Source organism: Grampus griseus, assembly GCF_964374135.1.
Source record: "Grampus griseus genome assembly, chromosome: 10".
In the NCBI taxonomy this organism is placed as follows: Eukaryota; Metazoa; Chordata; class Mammalia; order Artiodactyla; family Delphinidae; genus Grampus; species Grampus griseus.
The window spans coordinates 102,678,496-102,698,081 of NC_139004.1; the positions used below are offsets into that span (position 1 = coordinate 102,678,496).

Sequence of the window (19,586 nt, forward strand, 5' to 3'; positions counted from 1 at the left end):
GCCGCCAGCCAGGCCACCTCCACCAGGTCAGGCCGTCCTAAGCGGCCTCTTGTCCGAGGCCCAGGTGCCCACGGGGGCCCTGTAGTTCCTGCCCCTCACCGATCCTGCTGTCCCGCAGCAGTCCTCCCACCCCACCCCCCACCCCCCGCTTAGCCAGAGCCCCAGTTGGGGCAGGGAACGGTGTCGGTAGGTAGTTGGACTCCCATGGCCACGTTCAGTGGTAAAGGAGGTGGGATCCGAGAGAGTGGTAGGGCTGGGGTCCCGGGGAGAGGACACCCAAACACCCAGAGGGTGCGCGGCCCAGGCTCCCGGGGAGGGGGCCCAGTTGGAGGTTAGTTACTGGGAAGAGGGCCCGGAGGTTAGGGGAACCAAGAGTGTCCGCAAGAGGGGGCGCACAGTCGGCCCGCGGGGTGCGGGTCCTGGGGTGAACGTCGGCAGCAGGGGCCGCCGGGAGGGCGCGGGGAGGAGGCGGGCAGGCGCAGGGGGGCAGGCCCGCGGGTCCGTCCGGGAGTCCAGGGGACCGGGAGTTGCGGGCGCAGCCAATGGGGGGCGGAGGCTGGGCGGCGCGCGGCGCTGATTGGCTGGCGCGGGCTTCTTAGGCGTGCGCGGCCCCCGCTTCATGTCTGTGCAGGAGTCGCGAGCTGGCGCCAGGGCGGCCGGAGGATGCCGAGGGGCCGGAGCCGGGCGGGCCGGAGGCCGAGGCGCGCGCTGACCCCCGCTCCCACCCCGTGAGCCCCGCCATCCGCCCGACGCGCCGTCCCTGAGCCCGCCGCCCCCCGGGCTCCCGCCCGTGCTGCCCGCTCCGAGGCCGCGCCCCCCTCCCGCGGCGCTGCGTGTGTAAGTTTGGGCTTCGAGAGCGGGCCGGGGGCCTGGGGCGCGCCGGGCTCTGAGAGGTCACTGCGGGGGCCTGGGCCCTGCGGGCCAGGCTGCGGGTGACTGCTTTGGTGTGCCTCGGTGAGAGGTCCTGCTCGTGTCGCCGGGGAGTGCGCGCGGGGGGTGGGGGTGGGCTGGCTCTGGGCTCGTGGGGCAGCGTGTGTGTTTGGGGAGGCGAGGTCAGTCCGTGTCAGCGCCAACTGTAGTTCTGTGCGTGTCGCTAGCATCGTGTGCCGCCGTGGGTGCTCGGGCGCCTGTCTTCAACTTCCAGTCGGTGTTTATGTGTTTGTGTACAGGGTTGGTGCGAGGGTGGGGGGGGGGCGGTGAGCGTCTGGCTGAAGTGCGACTCTGCGCGTTTGTTGGGGCCGCTGGTGTCGGTGCTTGGCCCCGCGTGTGACCCCGTGCGCACAGGTGCGTGGCTCCGGGACCCGGGTCACCGTGGGAGCGTGCGTGGCTGAGCCGGCTCCCCCACTCTCCTTTCGTTTTGAGCTTTGGGCTTTCCTCCCAGCCGGGACCGGTCTGCGGCTGAACTCGGCTGGGGCGCAGCGGCGCGCGGGACACCGTGTGGCGGGGCTTTGGGGGTGTCGGGCCGTGGTGGCGCCCCTCACGCCCCCTTCCGTCGTGCAGGGACGCCGCCACCGCCTCCGCCCAGGTCCCGGGCCTCCGCCGCCGGCCATGGAGGCGGCTCCGGAACAGCCGCGCTGGATGGCGCACCCCGCCGTGCTGAACGCTCAGCACCCAGACCCGCACCACCCGGGCCTGGCGCACAGCTACATGGAGCCCGCGCAGCTGCTGCCTCCCGACGAGGTGGACGTCTTCTTCAACCACCTCGACTCGCAAGGCAACCCGTACTACGCCAACCCGGCCCACGCGCGGGCGCGCGTCTCCTACAGCCCCGCGCATGGTGAGCCGGGGCCCGCGGGTGACTGGGAGCCCAGACGCCGAGCGCCCGGCGCGGGAGGGGACGAGGCCCGGCTGCCTGCTTCCCGGATGTGGGATCCGCAGGAATCGGAGCAGCTGAGAAATCGGGCCGGGAAAGGAGCGGGGCAGCGGCCTCTTGGGGAGGGTCTGGGCCCCGTAGGGCTTCTGCCCGTCTCCAGCTGGCCTGTGAGGGTTTCCTCCAGGCTTGTTCGGGGGTCCTTGTGTGCCACTGGTCCTTCCCCTCCGGACGGACATTCCTGACTATTGCCGGTTGGGGTGTTACATTTCTGGTTTTCTTTGGGGAGGGGTCACTTGGTTGTGGGGAGTTGTGGCCCTGTGTGTCCGTGTCCCGGCTCGGCGCAGCCTCGTGCACCCTGACCCCTCTCCCTCCCCCCGCAGCCCGGCTGACCGGAGGCCAGATGTGCCGCCCACACTTGTTGCACAGCCCGGGGCTGCCCTGGCTGGACGGGGGCAAAGCAGCCCTCTCCGCGGCTGCAGCACATCACCACAACCCCTGGACCGTGAGCCCCTTCTCCAAGACGCCGCTGCACCCCGCGGCTGCCGGAGGCCCCGGAGGCCCCCTCTCTGTGTACCCGGGGGCAGGGGGTGGGAGCGGGGGAGGCACTGGCAGCTCTGTGGCCTCCCTCCCCCCCACTGCAGCCCACTCGGGCTCCCACCTCTTCGGCTTCCCACCCACGCCACCCAAAGAAGTGTCTCCCGACCCCAGCACCACTGGGGCTGCCTCCCCAGCCTCCTCCTCCGCAGGGGGGGCTGCGGCCCGGGGGGAGGACAAGGACGGCGTCAAATACCAGGTGTCACTGACGGAGAGCATGAAGATGGAAAGTGGCAGTCCCCTGCGCCCAGGCCTGGCTGCCATGGGCACCCAGCCTGCCACACACCACCCAATCCCGACCTACCCCTCCTATGTGCCGGCCACCGCCCACGACTACAGCAGCGGGCTCTTCCACCCCGGAGGCTTCCTGGGTGGCCCGGCCTCCAGCTTCACCCCTAAGCAGCGGAGCAAGGCGCGCTCGTGCTCAGGTAAAGGCAGGGCCAGGGACCTAGTGGATGTGGGGACGGTTTGTGCTTTGCGGGGGAGGGGGCCGTGATATGGGAGATGGGGGCAGTGTCGGTGTCCTGGATCCGGGATGGGTGACGTCCCTCTCTAATGGCCCCCAGCAGATCTTTGAGACCCCAGAACGGGGGACAAGGGACCCTAGAACTTTTGCCCTTAAGTGTTCCTGGTGGCCCCAAAGTTTATTGCCCATCCCCACTCCTCACCCTCCCCTCCGAGGTTGGCCACTGCCCGACCAGAACACACAACGGGAATCCCCCCTTCCCCTCCCTGCGTCTTAAGTGAAAATTCGAGCAACCTCATGACTTAGCATGTGAGAGAATGCAATATGCAGGTGAGAGCAGTGAGGCGGTGTATACGTGCGTGTACATGTGTTTGTGAGCGTGTGTGCGCGCTGTGGGTGCACTCAGCCCTTCCCAGAGGCTCCAGACCCTTAAGGAATCTGGATCTCCGACTTCATCAGTCCGGGTCTTGGGATTTCGATGGGGAGATTTCACCCCCACCCCCCAGGCAAAGTTCCCGGGACCCGATGCCGCTCCCTGCCCCCTGGCACGTCCTTCACTCTCCCTCCCTGAGGGCTGGAGTGAGGGGAAGGAGCTGTAGGTGCCTCTGCCCCTCTGCTTCGGGAACTGGCTGGGACCGGGCTGGGTTGTCCAGGAATGCGGCTGCAGAGCGGACGCCGCTGTGGCTGGTGTGGGGCTCCTGCTGTCCACACCTCCTTCCAGTCCCTTTGAGACGGGGAAGAGGAAGATTTTTAAAACTTTTGCTGCTGAGTCCAGAAACCGCCTTTTCTTGCCCGTATGGACTGACAGCTTAAACTAAATGGGGAGAAATGTCCGGGGTAACAGCAGCTGTGTGGCTCCACCCTGCCGCCGCCAGTGCCCACTCCCGTCCCACCTCGGGGCCCTGTTTTGCTCAGACCAGCTCGCTTGCCTTTAATTAGTTCTTTCTCCCAAATTTGTTTTACATTCTATCTGAATTCCAGATGGCCCTTGAACAACAACAAAACAAAATACCACCACCACCAGACCAAGGTCACTTAGCCTACTCAGCCTCAAAAAACGAAAGGGCTTATTATTTATTTCATTTTAAAGGACAGCAACTTCCACCCCGGTCCAGGGCCTCGGCGGAAGGCAGGGAGGTGGGGGATTGAGAAGGAAGTGACCGTGGACGGACGGACGGAGAACAGAAAGACGGGGCTGAGGACACAGGACAGGGAGCGGGGACGCCGCTGGGGGGAAAGGACAGGGACAGAAGAGGAGAGGGACTAGGAAGGGGGCCGAGTCCTCCCGGCCCAGCCGGCTTGAGCTGGCGACTCGTGCCCCACCCCTTGCTGCCGTCGGCGAAGTTTGCTGTAAATACCCTCTCCCGGGCCGGCAGTGCTGAAGATCCCTGGGGCCCTGGCCACGCTCCTCCCTCCCGCCCCATTCCCCTGCCTTAAGCTACTCTCCGAATCCCACCTCCCACCTCCGGGGTCCCTCTTCCCACCAGGCTGGAGCTAAAAGTCCCACCCTGAAGCAGCCTGGCTGGCCCGCCGGCCCCCTCCTGTGACTTTGTCGGTTGAACAGGCTGGTGTCTCCCCCTGTCCCCTTTCAGAAGGCCGGGAGTGTGTCAACTGCGGGGCCACGGCTACCCCTCTCTGGCGGCGGGACGGCACCGGGCACTACCTGTGCAACGCCTGCGGCCTCTACCACAAGATGAACGGGCAGAACCGGCCCCTCATCAAGCCCAAACGGAGACTGGTAAGAGCGGGCAGCCTGGGCTGGGGGCGTCGGCCTGGGCGGGAGCTGACAGTTAATGACAAAAAGAGCAAACCTTCAAATACAGGTGCTCTGGCGCCTGAACTCATCATTAAAATCACTTGGGTGTCAGTTGGGGTTGCCCGGCTTTTAGGCGAGATTTCTTTCAGGCCAGATTTCCCCTCTGCAGCCCACCTGGTACCTTCAAGGATCCCCCAAAGTTGAGCTTCCAGGGGCCCAAGTCCGGTCCCCTGGCCTCTGTTAAACTCCTTTTAAAAATAGGGCCGTGAAGTAATTTTCCTTGTAGCCCAGGCTGCTCTCCCTGGCTTCCCCACACAGTCTCCTCACGCTTATTTAAATAAAACACACACACCAACCACCAAAAAAAACCTGCCCTTTATTATTTTTCCATGGAGTCACCTATACTGTGTATTTTCATTTGAGTGATTTTAAAAAAAATGCCCTTTCGGATCTCCTGCCGGAGTTTCCTATCCGGACATCTGCAGCCCAAAGATAAGGAAACTTCGCGTATCTGTTTCCGGACTCCGCCAGTTTTCAGTCTCTCCTCGGCTCAGTCCTGCCTCTCGCTGGGCTGTTTTGAAACTTCTAATACCCTCCACTCTGCAAATAATGCGTAAAATGCTAAGAATAATAAATATATTTTTTCAGGGCGAAGTGATTTATGAGGCTTAAATCGCTTGCTGCTTCGGGGGCCCCCTTTTTTTTTTCCCCTGGAGCGAGGGCGGGGTGAGGGCCCGGGTGGTGGAGGATGCGGGCTTGGTCCCTGAGTCAGAATTCCAGCTTCAGGCTGCTTACTCACCCTCACCCCTCCCCACCCCCGTGGCTGCAGGCCGGCCCCTCTGGACCAGGCTGGGGCCTGGGGCCACTCCCCGCCTCCCACCCCCACCTCTGCTGCCCGCGGTTCCCTGGGAAGTGCTCTTGTGGGTTTGCAGAGGGCGTTCTGCTTTCTGGGGTAAAGACTCTCTTGCCTCTTCTCTTGGGAGCCTTTGGCTCCCTTCTCCAGAAACCAGACGTTTCCAGGTCACCTCTGCCCTGCATTTCCTGAGGGGCTGGGGGGCAGTTAGAACTCCGAGGATTGGGGTATGGGGTGCTGGACACGTAGACTGGTACTGTCCAATAAAAGCTGTGAAGATGGACACTTTGTACGTCTGCCCCGTCCACTGTGGTTGCCTCTAGCTCGTGTTGGGACTAGTGATCCTTTGAAATGTGGCTGGTGCAGTTGAAGCAACTGAATTAAATTCTAGTTCAGTTTAACTTAAATGGCCACAGGGCTAGTGGCTACTGCATTGGACACTGCAGCTCGACTCCCTGAGCATTTCACATCCCTGCCCTGGGCAGCTGCAGGGCCCCCTCCTCTGGCCTCAGGGGTTCAGGCACGCCCAGGATTATGGGTTTTCTGGGAGTGCGGCTCCAGACCCAGGTGCTCCAGGGGGCCCAGCCAGCCTTCTCAACCAGAAGACCCCTTCTCAGAGCCTCAGTTTCCCCATCTGTAGCGTTAGATTGTTTGTTTGGTGATGGGGGAGGTGGCTACGTGTTCCTTCCAGCTCTTGCAACCCCTTTGATTCTGAGATCAGGCTTCAGAGAGTCCTTTATTCTAAAGTTCTGTGACGGTTTAGGTCTCCGATTCTAGAATTCCACGGCTCTGAGATGCCTTGATTCCCCTGTGAGATTTGCTGCTCCTGGGCTAAGCTGGCGGGGGCCGGGGTGGCGCGAGGGTCTGGGAGAAGGTGGAGGGGGCCGTGGGAGCCCAGCCTGCTGACGCCACGCCTCCCCTCCCCCCTTCCCTTCCAGTCGGCCGCCAGGAGAGCGGGCACCTGTTGTGCAAATTGTCAGACGACAACCACCACCTTATGGCGCCGCAACGCCAACGGGGACCCTGTGTGCAACGCCTGTGGCCTCTACTACAAGCTGCACAATGTAGGTCCGCCCGCCTGGCCCGCCCCGCCTCCCGGGGGACCGCTGCGCTTCGCGCGGCAGCCTCCAGCGTGGCTTGGCTTGGGAAGCCGCCCCGAGCGCCAGAAGGGCTTCCCACGAGGGGGGCGAGCTGGCTGGCTGGGAGGATGGGAGGGGCAGGGGCCGGTGGGTCGAGGACAGCGGTATCTCGGCTTTGGGGTGGGGTTTGGGGGGTGGCGCTGGCACCTCGTGGGCCGAACGCCCTGCAGGCTGCCGGGCGGCCCCACGCAGTGAAAGGCGCCTTTCTCAAGATGGCAGCGGTGCTGGCGGGAAGACGGTGGTGGGCGGTGGGCCTTTGGAAGTGGGCCCCCTCCCCGCCCCGTGCGAGCTGGGGGTGGGCTTCTTGCTCTGGGAAGGGAGCTCCACCCCCTGAAAGCTCCGTGGTCGCCCCCAGGTGAACAGGCCGCTGACCATGAAGAAGGAAGGCATCCAGACTCGGAACCGGAAGATGTCCAACAAGTCCAAGAAGAACAAGAAGGGGGCCGAGTGCTTCGAGGAGCTGTCCAAGTGCATGCAGGAGAAGGCCTCCCCCTTCAGCGCAGCTGCCCTGGCCGGACACATGGCGCCTGTGGGCCACCTCCCGCCCTTCAGCCACTCGGGACACATCTTGCCCACCCCGACGCCCATCCACCCCTCCTCCAGCCTGTCCTTCGGCCACCCCCACCCATCCAGCATGGTGACCGCCATGGGCTAGGGACCGCCCCCCACGGACCGACAGACAGATGCCGGGGAAGGCGCTCCCGGGACGGGGGGCAGGGACCAGACCCTCGGCTGCCCGTCCCTCCCCGGAGACTGACGCTGCCCTGCCAGCCCAGCTGGAGCCCCACGCTGCCTCACCTGTGGGCCCGTCGGCCGTCACTGTGAAGATGCTCCCTGGGCTGGGGGGGGGCTGCCTCGGCCTCCCAGGTGGGGCCTCCACCACGGATAACTGTTTGGCGAGCAGAAAGGACAACTTTACGAAGACTGGGGGCAAGGGACACACGCAGGAAACCGCGTCGTGGAAGGAGGAGGGAGTAGAGGCAAAAGTAATTTATTTGCTCTTGTTTCTCACGAGGACTGGGAGACTTGGGCGGTCTGAGCTGCCCCAAGTTCGCGGGGCTTCCTCGGCGCCAAGGGCCACTTGACCGTTCCCCGTGCCCGGCTCCGGGGGCAGGTCTTCGGGGACCTCGGCCTGCACCCTCTCCACTGGCTCCCTCTCTGAAAGCGCTGAACCCAGGCCGGGCGCAGAGGGCAGAGACAATCACGGGCGGTCCTGCGCAGATTCTCAGGCCGGGGCTGGGTCACAGGAAGGAAACGTTTTCTTGAGAGGGGAAGCGTCTCTCCGATTGCTCCCCTGGCCTCTGAGGCTGAGGCTGGGGTGACCCGTGCGCCCTAGACGGGTCTGAGCTACAGCCACCTTCTCTGCTCGGCGGACCCCTGTACATACATCCTCCTTCTGCTAACCCCTAAACCCCCTCCTCTCCAACTCTGAGACAAAAGAAGAAAATGTTTAAAAAAAAAAAAAAAAACCTACATAAGCTTAACTCGCCGATGAGTTAGTTGTTTCATTTTTAAACTCTTTTTGGGTCCAGTCAATTGTACGTTGCCACGAAAGCCCTTGCTATGGAAAGGAATAAAACCTACAAACCAAGGCTGTAGCTTCGCAGTTATTTTTGGAAAAGTTCTCAGATCCCACGGCCCTAGGACGGGGAGCCAGGGGCCAGGGGTGGGGCCTCGGCTGCTCGTGGCTTCCAGGGGGCTGACCTGGCAGGTGGCGAAGGCAGGAGCTGGGGGTGGGTCAGAGCCAGGACCGAGCGAGAGGCCACGACCCTGCTGGGTCCTGGGAGGTGCCAGGGTTCTGCTCTGCCTTGCTGTGGCTGTCTGGATCCTTCCCAAGGTACAGCTGTACATAACTGTGTCCGAGCTTAGATTCTGTATGCGGCAGTGGCGGGGTGCGGTGGCCAGCAAGGACCCGGCCCAGGAAGAGGGTTGTGCTGATACAGTCCAAGTGCAATATGGGGGGCACCACAGCCAGAAGTAACTTATTTTGTACTAGTATCCGCATAAGAAAAAGAATCGGCAGTATTTTCTGGTCTTATGTTTTATTTGGCCTGTTTTATTTTGGATTAGTGAACTAAGTTATTGTTAATTATGTACAACATTTATATATTGTCTGTAAAAATTGTATGCTATCTTCCTATTCCTTCAAAGTGAAAACTGTTAAGAGTAATAAAATACTTTTTGTGAATGCCTCTGGCCTGTCTTGTGGGCTCCTGGGGCTCCTGGGTCCCAGCTGCTGAGGTCATTAAGACCGAATCAGTCCTGCAGCCGGTGATTTGGATGGAAGGGCCCCTGGAACAGGAGAGGGGCCCTGTCTGGCCGGGGTCTGAGGTCCTGACCCTCCTCCCCTGAAAACTGCTCCCGTCTGAATTCTGGTCCTGGCTGGGTGGATACCGGGGAGGCTCAGGAAGGCTACGGGTTCTGCAGCCTTTAGCCCATGTTCTGACCCTTTTCCTAAGGGCTCACAGAACCCAGCAAGGACTGATCCCCCTCCCCATGCCGTCCTCTTCCTTCCACGTTCATTGACAAACCTGGTCACCAGTGTCTTTGATCACTCATGTCATTGACGGCTGTCCTCTTTAATCAGTGATACTGGTTATTGGAGACAGTCATCATGACTGATATTCCTGATCAATGACATGTCTGATCACTGGAGCCTGTGACCACAGACATCTGATTACTAACAATTGATCACCAACATGTGATCACCAATAGTTCATCGATGCCCTCTGATCAGTGATGTGTCTGATCACTGACATCCACAAGATGTGATCACCAATGTCTCCAGAGACTGACCGTGCTCACCAATAATAGGTCTGATCATGAATATCTCTTACCACCAACGTTCCACACCTCGTCACCAGTATTTCTATCCAGTGTGTCTGGTTGCTAACATCCGATAACCGCCACGTCTGTGATCGCCGGGACCTCTCATCACCCATGTTTCCTGATGACCAGCGTGCTGATCGCCACTGCACCCTGTCTCTAACGTCCTAGGTCATCAACAAGTATGATCACCGGTGTCACTGATCACTATTTTTCTCATCAATGACAGATCTGATCACTCATATGGGATCAGCATCTCCAAGCACACAATTTCTCATCACTGATGTCTTCTTAGCAATGTCCTTGGCCACTTTTCTCCAATCACCAACATCTCTAGCCAACCATGTACGTGATGGCCAATGCCCCTGATCGTGGACTCTTACCGTCAAGTTTTCTGACTACCAACGTGGTCACCGTCACACTGGTTACTAATAACCCTGACTGCTCAGCGCTCATCATCGTGTCCTACTTCGGTGGCTGCTGGGTCTTCTCACCTTCCAAGTCCCCGACGACCAATGTCCCTTATACCCCGATCGCCAACCTCCCTGGTCGTGGGTATCACCAGTCAGCTGTGTCTCTGATCACTTGATTCTCTAAGCATCAATGCCTTTGATCCCTAGAAGATCACACACCACCAAGATCTCTGGGGGGCTCATCACTGACTCTGACCACCAATATCTCCTCTACCCTTGGTTATCGAATACATGACACCAATGCTCCCATCACATCCTCACTCCCCCCATGTTCCTGGTGTATGGTTAATGATATCGCCAACCAGAGATCACTCTGATCACCAAGATCTCTGTGCCACGTTTGAATGACACCGTCTCCCCATGACGTGTGCCACCGTCCCTGACCCTTATTATCATAATTTCTGCTCCCTGCGTCCCTGATGGTATTTGATGGTCACTCCCCGCAGCCCTCAAGTCCCCTGTCCAGGAGGCTCCCCTTCCATCCTCCTCACCCCCAGACCGTGTGCCGGCAGGGGTCACTCGGGGCCGGGGGAGAGACGGGGGAGCGATGGGGGAGCATCCCTGGGACTCTGCCTCAGGACGCCTCTGCCCCTGCTGTGCCACTGCTACCCTGCCCGTGTCCTTTCTGTGGAGAAGCAGAGCAAGCAGGAACAGCTCCGGTGTGTAGCTGGGGGGCACTGCCGGCCCATCTCAAAGCGCAGGGGCCCCGGGCCCTTTCAGGCCCCCTCAGCAGCTCCCCTTCCAGCCCTTCCCCAGCTCATGGCGTTCTCGCCTCCCCTCCTGGCAGCCGTGGCCACAGCGAGGGCAGGGCTGGTCCTGCTGGCCTGCGCCCCGGCTCCTGACTGCAGGTGAGAGCGTCTATCAGATCGTGCACCCAAGTGCACACACGCGCGTGCCCGATGAACGCTGAGACGCCAGGCACTGCTCTGGGGGTGGGGACCACACGGCACACGAGACAAGCAAGAGTCTCTGCCCTCGGACAGCTTACATCCTAGGCCGTGAGCACCGCGGCAGCCCAGCGGGGCCTCTGGCAAACGGGCCTACCCGCCGGGCCCGAATCCAGAGCCCGGGCCAGAACCTGGAGTCCAGAGCTTAGAGACCCAGACAGTCTGCACCCCAGAACTCAGGAGCCAGAGGCCAAACACAGAGCACTGAGCGTCGCCCCCAAATCCAGAACCTGGGGCGAGGACTCTGAGCCTGGGGCCCGGAACCTGGACCTCGGAATCCAGAGCTCAGAACAGACAGCCCAGAACCTGGGCCTTGGAGGCGGACCCGAAAGCCACAGCCTAGGGCGTGGAGCTCAGAACCCAGAACTGAGTACTGACGACATGGACCCCAGAGTCTAGACCGTGGCTCCGGACCTCCAGCCAGAATCCAGAGCGCAGAAGGACCACACTGACAGCGGCCTCCCCTCGCGTCTCTATCACTCCCAGTCTTACTTCTTTCCTTCTGCGGGCCAGCGTTACTGGAGGAGCCCCGGCCAGGCATCGCGCAAGGGGCTCAGGTTCCGAAGAGCAGGGTGGCGACCGTCCCGTCCCTCTCCCGTCCCCGTGGTCATTCATGGGTTGGCGGTAGGTGCTTCCCAAACATCTGTTGAATGAGATCCACTCATTTATCCCACGAATGTTTACTGACCCCACTTGTGCTTGGCATTCGGGTGGGGGATGAAACATACAAAGATCCTTGCTGGGGCCCTGGTTGGGGGGGAGGCAGTGGGGGTCGGGGGGATGCCGCTGAGGAGCACGGGCGGCCTCCGGGAGCGGGGGACGCACACTGGCCCTGGAGGCCCAGGTTCAAGGCCCAGCAAGTCACTGCTGAGCAGTACAACCAGGGTCAGGGCTCCTGCAGCTTCTGTGCCCACCCCAGTGGCGATGAGTCCCGCAGCCCAGAGTCATTGTGCTGGCAACAGTTTCGATTCCGTGGCCTCAGACCCCCCAGGTAGGGCGGGCGGGAGGCAGGCAGGCCTCTCAGGGCGATGGTGCCCTTCTGGCTCTGCGGGCGGCGCCAGGGTGCCCGGGCTGGGTTGGCCTTTGCTCCGTCTGTTTGCGCCCAGTGGGGCTGGCGGCCCAGGGCCCTTCCTCCCTTCCTGCTTCCCGGGCTGCTTCTTCCCATGTTCAGTGGAAGAACCCAACCCCCTGCTGTAATTCTTGCAGAGCAGCTCTGTCCCCCCAAGGCCCTCCTGCCTCCTGCTGACCCACTGCTGGGAACAGGGAAGGGAACAAGCCTTCCAGTCCCCAAGGCCACAGAATGGACGCCACCCCAGGGGAACCGGGTTTGGGAGGAATGCCTGCATCCACCCCACCTGGGATGAAGGGAAGACGACACCACAGCGCTGTCCTGTGCTGACAGCACGGCCGGCACATCACAAGGCCACTGGGTTTGTTTTGCTTCTAGGCAAAATGACGAAACGATTCCAAACTTTATCTGGAAAAACTAACAAGACCAGCAGAACAAGTCAGAAAATTAGGGAAAATAGAGCGAGGGCTGTGTGTGTGTGTGTGTGTGTGTGTGTGTGTGTGTGTGTGTGTGTGTGTGTGTGTGTGTGTGTGTGTGTGTGTGTGTGTGTGTGTGTGTGTGTGTGTGTGTGTGTGTGTGTGTGTGACGCTTTCTAACATTAAACAAGATTCTATGATCACAATTGTTCAAACCTTGTGGTTGTGCCGTCAGAATAAGTAGATCAATGGCTCAGGCTCGGGTAAGCCCGAAAGAGCCCCTATTATTTATAAGATAATGGATGATAAAGGAGGTATCCTGATCAATGCAGTGGGAAGGGTTATTCAATCCAGCGGTGTTGGAACACCCGGCGGAACAGCACCTCCCTGGGCGAAGACCTGCTCTGATCTAGGACCAGCAGCCTGAGGTCTGACAAAAATATGAATGAATGGCAAATGATTTTAAATTAGGAGATCCAGGGAGTTCCCTGGCAGTCCAGTGGTTAGGATTCCAGGCTTTCACAGCCATGGCCCAGGTTCAATCCCTCGTTGGGGAACTGAGATCCCATAAGCCGCACAGTGCGGCCAAAAAAAAAAAAAAATTAGGAAATTCACTTAAAAATAGGTAGAAGATCTGGCCCGGAAGGGACTGTGTGTCTGCAGGGCCATTTCTGCATCTCTCCCCTCAGGAAGCCCTGTCTCTGTCTCTACCTGGCCCCTCTTGCCCAGGCCTGTCTGGGTCTCAGGGACACTGGGTTTGAGTCCTCAGGTCACATGTATTCTATTCCACATTCCAGATTTCTTAAGGAGTTAGTTTCGAAACAATCCACTGCAACCTACCAGCTGGATCACCCAGGTTGGTTCCCCAACAGATAAAATGGCTAAGGAACACTGCAAACCTCAAGGTTAAGTTTGTCCTTTCTAGGAACCAAAGAGAAAAAAGGAAAAATTGTTGAACACACAAGATGCCAAAGCTTCTGGAGCAGGGAGGGAGTGGTGGGATAATGGCTGGGATCACGTGTTTGAAATGAACTCTGAGATCACGATTCCAATTCCAAGACTTGAATGCTGAGTAATCTTCCAGATACCTTTAACAAGAAACTCTGACATAGAGATGTTCAGGACATCATTATTTACAAAACGGAGAGACTGGATACAACCTAAATACTCAGAAAAAGGGCATGATGAGAGTACATTCACAGAAGACCTAAAGCAGGGACTTGAGCAGGGATTTGCACCTCTGTTCACAGCAGCACTGTTCACAGTAGCCAAAAGGTGGAAGCGACCCAAGTGTCCATCAACAGATGAACAGATAAAGAAGATGTGGTCCATCCATACGATGGAATATTATTCAGCTTTAAAAAGAAAGGAAATTCTGACACCTGCTACAACATGGATGAACCTTAAGGACATTATGCTCAGTGAAACGACTCTGACAAAAAGACAAATACTGTGTGATCCCACTTATTTGAGGTCCCAAGAGCAGTCAGATTCATAGAGACAGGGAGAGGGGGAGGGGGAGCTAGTGTTTGATGGGGACAGAGTTTCAGTTTGGGAAGATGAAAAGGTTCTGGAGGTGATGGAGGTGATGGCTACACAACAGTGTGAATGTACTTAAGGCCACTGAACTGTGCACTTTAAAATGGTTAAAATAGTAAAATTTACGTTACGTGTATTTTACCACAATAAAAAAAGGAGACAGGTGAGGGAACTATAGGACATCCACGAGAAAGCCTTTAAAATGCCTCCCGAAGGTTACGCTCTTAGAGCCGAGTCACGGGCTACAAGTGTCTAACACGATGACAAGAGTCATTGCAGCATGTGGGAAAAGAACTGTCACCAAATGCTAACAAATGGTGACAGCTCTGTGATAGATGATTTCTCCTTTTCCTCCCCATTTTCCAAGTTTTCTGTAACGAGGTTTAATAGCATTAGTGATAAAAAGTAATATTTAAAGATAATCCTTGCAAAATGGGAGATAATTTTGCAATTATGCAAACATGCAAAAACTCAAAATACAAAAATGCAGTACATAATAAAAAGACCCCCCCACACACACACACAGTCAAGAAAAAGAGAAAACCAGGCAAAGGACACAGACAGGTCCTTCCTAATAGACATGTAAATAAACACTTGATAAACATTTGGACAGGAGCTCAACCTCAGAAAGAATCAAGTACATGCACGTTTCGCAAGGAGGTACCACTTTTCACCTCTCCTCTCAGAAAAATGGAAAAGGCCTGCCATAGTAGAAACAGCTGCTGGCATGTGCCATATGTGGGAATGCTGATCGAAATTCCAAGCTCTCCTCAGGTGCACTTCACAGAAACACTAGAAATAAAAGCTAAACTGCAGGGTTCTTTGGGGGGATAAAAAGCAAACTGCAGAACAATATATAATGTATGATTTTTTGTTTTAAAAATGTTTGTGTATGGGGCTTCCCTGGTGGCGCAGTGGTTGAGAGTCCGCCTGCCGATGCGGGGGACACGGGTTCGTGCCCTGGTCCGGGAAGATCCCACATGCCGCGGAACGGCTGGGCCCGTGAGCCATGGCCGCTGAGCCTGCGCGTCCGGAGCCTGCGCTCCGCAACGAAAAGGCCACAACAGTGAGAGGCCCGCGTACCACAAAAAAAAAAAAAAAATGTTTGTGTACATATAGAAAAAAACCCGGGAAGACATATGCCTAATGAATAACAGTGGTTACTTCCGGGAAGTATGAGAGACCGGGGTGGTGAGAGGGTACTTTTCACTTTATAAACTTGGGCTAATATTTTAAGGTGTTATGTGCCACTTTTGTAATGTAGGAAATAATCATTCACAAAACCTTTTTTCTTTTCTCTGCCTTGTTCCTGGTTGGTCTCTCTCCCTGGGATGTTCTCCCCTTCAGATTTGCCGGGAGAACTTCTCTTCATCCTTCAAAACCCCAGCCAAAGATATGAGAGGAAGCCTTATCTGAAGTCTCCCTCCCCTCAGCCCCTCAGAGCTCCCTAGTTCCTAACCAATGTCACCGAAGGACAAGGCCTGACTGTGGGGCATACAGAGCTGCCTCTCTCTTGCTGTGCAGCCTTGAGCAAGTGGCTTAGCCTCTCTGAATCCTGACTCCTCACCAGTAAAACAAGACCACACTTTGCAGGGTTGTTACAAGGATAATATGGGGAAGGCAAAGGTTCCTCAGTCCTTGGAGAGCTTACCCAACAAGGAGGTTGCCTTCTAATGCCATTTCAGTCAGTGGGCTTCAGACTGAGCCCTGATGCCCGTCTCCACTCCTAGAAGCCCAGGGTGTTTGGGGACCTCTTTGTTCTTCCTTCCCCACAGCACCTAAGGCTGCCAGGGATGGGAGGGCCGAAGGGACGGCCCTGGCTGTTCAGCAGGTGCTTTCAACATTTCCTCCCATCCGGCCCCCAAGTGGGCAGGGTGCCCTCAGATCATCCTCCTGTATAGCTGCGGACACTGAGTACAGGCAGGGCTGGGGCTCCCACTCCCTGGGATGGCTCCCCCTGGCATGCAGGCTGGAGTGGGGGCGGGGGTCTTCTCCCAGGAGACGGACGTGGTGGACCCAGCCCAGCGGCCTCCTCCTACCACTCCATCTGTCCCCCCAGCCCACACTGCAGGGCTCCCTAGGGGACCCTGGGAAAATGCCGTCCTTATTCCTTCTCCCTGCTCCTCCCCCCAGATTGGGCTGTGCTGACCTGGGGGGAGGGCTGTGATCCAGGTTTCCCAGGCGTGGCGGGGACGCTGGGACGGCCCCTCCCCTTCCTCAGAATTTAGGGATGCAGGGGACATTTCTACACATTCCCTGAGCCCCCTTACACTGCCCAGCTCCACCCTCACCCACACAGCAGCACGCTGGCCTCCTCGTGACCCCCCCGGCCTCCAGCTCGTGCTCTGCGATCTGTCTCTTCAGCCATTGGGATCTTTCATAACCTTTTAATTTAAATTATGAAATATTTCAGATAGCCAAATATATAACTAACAATACAACAGCCCCCCTCCCTGACCCCGTACTGATTTTCTATTCTGTGTAAGAAATCCCCACAGGGACTTCTGGTGGCGCAGTGGTTAAGAATCCGCCTGCCAATGCAGGGGACATGGGTCTGAGCCCTGGTCCGGGAAGATCCCACATGCCGCAGAGCAACCAAGCCTGTGCGCCACAACTACTGAGCCTGCATGCCACAACTACTGAGCCCACGTGCCACAACTACTGAAGCGCATGCGCCTAGAGCCCATGCTCTGTAGCAAGAGAAGCCACCACAATGAGAAACCCACGCACGCAACAAAGAGTAGCCACCGCTCGCCGCAACTAGAGAAAACCCGCATAGCAGTGAAGACACAATGCAGCCAAAAATGAATAAATACATAAATAAATAAAAATATATATATATAAAAGAAAAAAGAAATCCCAACAAACTCAGCAGCTTAGAAGCACACAGGTTTCTGTCTCACGGTCTGTGGTCAGGAGCCTAGGCGCGGTGTAGCTTACGGTCCCACACGGTTGCCAGCAAGATGGAGACCAGGGCTGGGTTCTCATCAGAGGCTGGACCAGGGAAACACTGATCGGCTGTCACGGCGGCTTCCTGCTTCAAAGCCAGTCAGAGAAAAGACTCTGCAAGAGGGACCAACATGACAGCTTATACAATGTCCTGTAGTCCCGGAATGACACCAGGCCCCGCTTCTCCCGGGGGGGGGCGGGGTAAGCCTAGAACTGGAACTACTGAGTCAAGGGACTCAGCACCCTCACACTGACAGGACAAGGCCAAGAATTTCCAAACTTCTTGTCCCAATTAACTTTCCCACCAGCAGGCTTCGGGAATTTCACATCCTCACCACCACTTGGTCATTCATGTCAGCCTTTTACATTTTTACCAGTTTGTTGGGTATGAAGCAGTCTCGTTGTGGAGAGATCTTTCTGGAACATGCAACTGATCACGTCCCTCTCCCTCCCCCCACTTCAAATCTTCCCAAGGGCTCCCCACCCTGGGACACATCCAAGCTCTTGGGCCTGGCATCTGAGCCTCTGCAGCCCTCGTCCCCTCAGGCCCAGGCAACCCCTCGATGTTTCGAGGTTCTGACTTGATGAATTTATTAGGAAATAAACAGCCAAACAGGTCACCCTTATGTTTTCAATGTTCACGTGAAGGAAGTGAATGCCTTTGGCACACAAAAAGCATGGATGCAGCATAACTGCACATCAAGTGATGATTCTGGGCTGTAGCCCAGGGTTCCTGGCCTTGCTCTGGTGACATCTGGCCTGTCGTGTGACTGCAGGAGTTTGGCAGCGTCCCTGGCCTCGCCCCACAAGATGCCACGAGCACCCCCTCCAAGTCATGACAATTAAAAATGCCTCCAGGGCTTCCCTGGTGGCGCAGTGGTTAAGAACCCGCCTGCCGATGCAGGGCACATGGGTTTGAGCCCTGGTCCGGGAAGATCCCACATGCCGCGGAGCAACTAGGCCCGTGAGCCACAACTACTGAGCCCACGTGCCACAAGTACTGAGCCCGCACGCCTAGAGCCTGTGCTCCACAACAAGAGAAGCCACTGCAATGAGAAGCCCACGCACCGTGACAGAGTAGCCCCTGCTCGCCACAACCAGAGAAAAGCCCAGGCGCAGCAACGAAGACCCAACGCAGCCAAATAAATAAATAAATACATAAATAAATAATAAAAATAAATAACATTAAATAATAAAATAAATTTATATAAAAAAAGTGTCTCCAGTCATTGCAAATGTCCCCTGGGCAGGGAGCACCGTCCCTGTTGGCACCAGCGGTTTAGAAAAAGATGAATTCCTACTGCATCCAGGACAGTGCAGACTGAGAACGCAAACGTGTTTACAGTTGCACGAGGAACACCTTCCCCCCTGGAAATATTATGTTTTCCATGACTGAGGGCTTTGCATCATTTGGAAAGACATCCGCTGTCTAAATCCAGGGCCCTTCATGTGAGTGAGGCTGAGACCAGAGGCCAATGCCGCCGCCCCTCACACCATCCCCAGACCCTGCCGGAACGAACCCCTTCCGGCCCTGCCCAGGTGTCACCCGCCCCTGCCACCCCGCAGCCTTCCCAAATGCCCCAGACAGGCGTCGCCTCTCCCTCCAAAGCTTGTTGTGTGTCTCATTCTCTCTCCCACAGCCTGGGGCGGGGGATCCCTGTGTGGGGTGGGTGAATGGGAGGTGACTCAGCTGAATTCAGCACCTTTGGGGACACTGTGCCCCGATCTGCAGCCACGGCAGGGCTGCAGGCCTCGTGGGGGGCTTGTGCTTGTGTGCACACGCGTGTGTTTGTGCGTACAGGCGTGCACTGACGCGTGGGGCCTGGGTCTGAGCACGTGTGCGGAGGGTGCTGCCTTGTTGACCGCCCCATCTGAAAGGGCAGCCCTCTTTCTGCTTCTTCCTCACGGCAGCTCTCACTGCCTGACGTTAGATGAAACCTTCACTTGTCATCAGTTTCTTGTATCTTTCCACTAGAGTCAGCTCCGTAAGGGCAAGGCTCCATCTAGTGTGTTCACTGGCACATACACCTGCGGCACCTAGAAGAGTGTCTGGACCACAGCACAGGTGTGACAGGAGCGCAGGAAACATGTGGGATGGGTGGGTGGGTGGATGATGGCATGAATGTGTGCATACGTGTGCCGGCCCTCACTCTGAAAGACGCTTCAGGCTTCTTCGTTCTATACTTTTTCCAGGAAGACGTAGGAAGCCCCGCAACTCAAGCTGCAGAGGCCCGTGGGTGTTGGGGGAGCCCCTGGGGGTCGAATTCTCCTGGATGCTTAGGACCAGCTGTTGGAATTGGGATCAGAGCCCTTCCCAGGGCTGTTCCCGGCAGTGCTGGGCTGGGGTCTATGGCACTGTTGGCGGGTAGGTGAGAGCTGCTGCCCTGCAGGCTGGCACACGTTGGACCTTGGCGGTGGGGAGGGTGGTCCCACAAATGACGGCTTCTCTCAGGCAGTGAATGCCATCTGAGGCTAAATATGACCTCCAGAGACCATGTGGCCCACCCGCAGCGGGTGTTACCTGGGTGGGGCTGGAGGGTAAGGATGCAGGGGACCCAGTGGGCACCTGTCCACTGGCTGGGGGTGTTGGGCTGGAAGTTCTCCTGGAGGTCCCGGGGAGGAGAGGCAGGTCTGAGCCATGTCTGTGTTGGGACCTGAGCTGAGATCGTCCTGTTGCGTTTGGAGAAGACAGGCTGCCCCCACTCCCCTCGCCTGTCTGGCGACCCCACCACCCGCCCGGTTCCCA

At 57.7% G+C, this 19,586-nt stretch overlaps 1 protein-coding gene and 1 long non-coding RNA gene across 3 annotated transcripts; one reads left to right on the plus strand and one right to left on the minus strand.

Moving 5' to 3' along the window:
* Positions 1–1,533: 1,533 nt before the first annotated feature.
* GATA2 (GATA binding protein 2) lies at positions 1,534–7,289 on the plus strand (the record flags this gene model as incomplete). Of its 2 annotated transcripts, none has more annotated exons than XM_082663678.1 (5): positions 1,534–1,777; positions 2,194–2,835; positions 4,466–4,611; positions 6,421–6,546; positions 6,977–7,289. In XM_082663678.1, 5 exons carry the CDS (start codon positions 1,549–1,551, stop codon positions 7,274–7,276), a joined length of 1,443 nt encoding a protein of 480 aa, XP_082519804.1. In that variant the 3' UTR covers positions 7,277–7,289. The 2 variants fall into 2 exon arrangements, with proteins under 2 accessions (XP_082519804.1, XP_082519805.1); XM_082663679.1 differs by having other exon boundaries at positions 1,549–1,777; positions 6,463–6,546.
* Positions 7,290–7,747: 458 nt separating this feature from the next.
* LOC309828396 lies at positions 7,748–12,333 on the minus strand. The gene is made up of 3 exons (XR_014297308.1): positions 12,223–12,333; positions 11,360–11,510; positions 7,748–7,857 (listed from the first exon to the last, which is right to left on the minus strand). It is a non-coding gene; the product is annotated as an uncharacterized lncRNA (long non-coding RNA).
* Positions 12,334–19,586: the final 7,253 nt, after the last annotated feature.